Source organism: Halyomorpha halys, unplaced genomic scaffold (genome assembly GCF_000696795.3).
Source record: "Halyomorpha halys isolate HHAL.00 unplaced genomic scaffold, Hhal_1.1 Scaffold2896.1, whole genome shotgun sequence".
Lineage (NCBI taxonomy): Eukaryota > Metazoa > Arthropoda > Insecta > Hemiptera > Pentatomidae > Halyomorpha > Halyomorpha halys.
The window spans coordinates 32,455-34,731 of NW_027107099.1; the positions used below are offsets into that span (position 1 = coordinate 32,455).

Genomic DNA, 2,277 nt, shown 5'->3' on the forward strand with positions numbered 1-2,277 from the left:
TAGAAATACAAATACAATTGAAATTACAAGATGAGAAATTTACATACATACATGGCATACAATGTCAGTTGAAATTACAAAGTGGGAAATTTACAATCACAATTACCATTACATGTTAACAACTACAATTTACACTTCACAAATTTATTACTGTTATGGAGTCTTCTCTAATCATTTCCTGTAGACATGAAGAGAATCGGTGAGACTCCAGAGCAACCCAGTAAGAATGTGTCCGACAGCGATATCACTTCAGCAGCATCTACACATCGGTTCATCCTCCCTTCTTCATGAGATGATAGTGAGTGAGTCACGTATGTTCCATCCGAAGACGGGTTAATACATCATCAGATTCATGTTTCCGGCCGGATTTGATTAAATTTTATGGTAGAGTTTGGAATGATGTAGAAACTTAAAAAGTCTATCTATGGTAAGTTTGTTATCTTGCAAGATGGAATGGAGATCATCAGGTATATTATATAAAGATTTGATGGTGTTATAAGCTCGGCATTCTGTCAGAATGTGTTTGACTGTAAGTTCTGTTCCACAAGTTTGGCATAATGGTGGAGGATCGCGGGCCATAAGATAATCGTGGGTCAGGCGAGTGTGACCTATTCGAATGCGCGTCAAAATCACCTCCTCTTTGCGCACATCTCTAGTTGATGATATCCAAGGAGAGACGTTCCTTCCAATTTCCCTCAATTTGTTATTGGAAACATTTTCCCACGTTTGTCTCCATTTAAATTTAATCTTGTGCTTAATGAAAGCAATGAAATCATCAACAGGCACTTCGCGATATTGTATTCCTTCAGCAATCGCCATTTTTGCTTCCCTATCGGCCAGTTCGTTGCCCGCTATTCCGCAGTGTCCAGGGACCCAGGCGAAGAACACTGAAATATCGTTTCTGATGGCAGACTGTAATGAGTAATATATAGTTTGGTTTAGCGGGTTAGTTGAAAAAATATTTCCTAAGCTTAGTAGGACAGACAAAGAGTCTGTACAGATGACCAGTTTTTGTTTTGTTGGGTGGAAAACATTTAAACTTTTGTTTATTGCAACCATTTTAGCTGTATAGCTACTACATATCTGTGATAAAGAGAATAGGTACTGGTGATCATTGCACACAATCGAGGCTCCAACACCTGAGTAATTTTTGGAGCCGCCAGTATAAATGAAGTCGGCGTCACCTAATTTATGTTGCAGTCTGAGAAACTTATATTTATATCGATATAGTGGAGTGTTGTTTTTAGGTAGCCTTGAAAGGGAAAGCCAGAGTTTAGGAGAGGGAAATCCCCAAGGACAAGATGATGGAATTACAGTCTCTTGCAAAGTAGGTATTTCTATGCTTAGACTGAGCAGTAAAGTGAAAACCCTGACTGTAAACGGTGTTCTCTTGGTTAGGTCGATTTGCTGCTGGTTTAGAATCTGTCTATTTGGAAACAGCTCATTAATAGGATGGTTTATAGCTGATATGATTTTAACAAAGTAAATTAGATCCAGTTGTTGTCTTCGTAGGTCAAGTGGAGGCTCGCCAGCATCGACATATAGACTATTGATAGGACTAGAGCGGAAAGCACCCGTAGCTATTCTGAGTCCCGTATTTTGTACAGAGTCAAGCATTTTAAGGGTGGTACCCGATGATGAGTTGTAGGCATTACAGCCGTAATCCAATTTTGATCTCACTAGCGTTCTCTATAGGGTCAGCATACTTGTTCGATCTGCACCCCAGCTGGTGTTACCGACCATTTTCAAAAGATTAAGAGAGCGGAAGCAGCTTGCTTTTAATTGTTTTATATGCGGGATCCAGCTGAGCGTTCTATCGAAAATCAATCCGAGGTACTTGACAGTCTGAGCGAATGTAACTGGTAGATTGTTAATGGTCAGTGACGGCATTGCAATCGGGTGTCTTTTGCAGAAAAGAATAGCAACGGTTTTATTTGTTGACATTTTAAATCCATGATCAGAAAGCCATCTACTGACATTGTTTAGAGCAGTTTGAATATCTTCTTGTAAGGATACTACGTTTTTCCCTTCAGTATAAATAACAAGATCGTCCGCATAAAGCATGCTTTTAACAGGTAACCCAACCACATTCAATACTTTATTAAAACAAATACAGAAAAGAGTCGCGCTTAAAACACAGCCCTGAGGCACTCCATTTTTCTGTTCGAATTCTTTCGATAGGACATTACCAATTCTGACTCTAAAGCTTCTGTTAAGTAAAAAATTGTTTATGAAGGCAAGAATATGACCGTTAATCCCGATACTAACTAGAGTGTC

The 2,277-nt window shown here is 39.1% G+C and overlaps 1 protein-coding gene across 1 annotated transcript; it reads right to left on the reverse strand.

Moving 5' to 3' along the window:
• Positions 1 to 372: 372 nt before the first annotated feature.
• Positions 373 to 1,617, reverse strand: LOC136795299 (uncharacterized). Its single transcript, XM_067045428.1, has one exon. The coding sequence runs from the start codon at positions 1,615 to 1,617 to the stop codon at positions 373 to 375; it is 1,245 nt and encodes a 414-aa protein (XP_066901529.1).
• Between the last annotated feature and the right edge of the window lie 660 nt (positions 1,618 to 2,277).

Coding starts and splice junctions, on each gene's coding strand:
- LOC136795299 (XM_067045428.1), bottom strand. CDS start 1,617: ATGCTTGACTCTGTACAAAATACGGGACTCAGAATAGCTACGGGTGCT.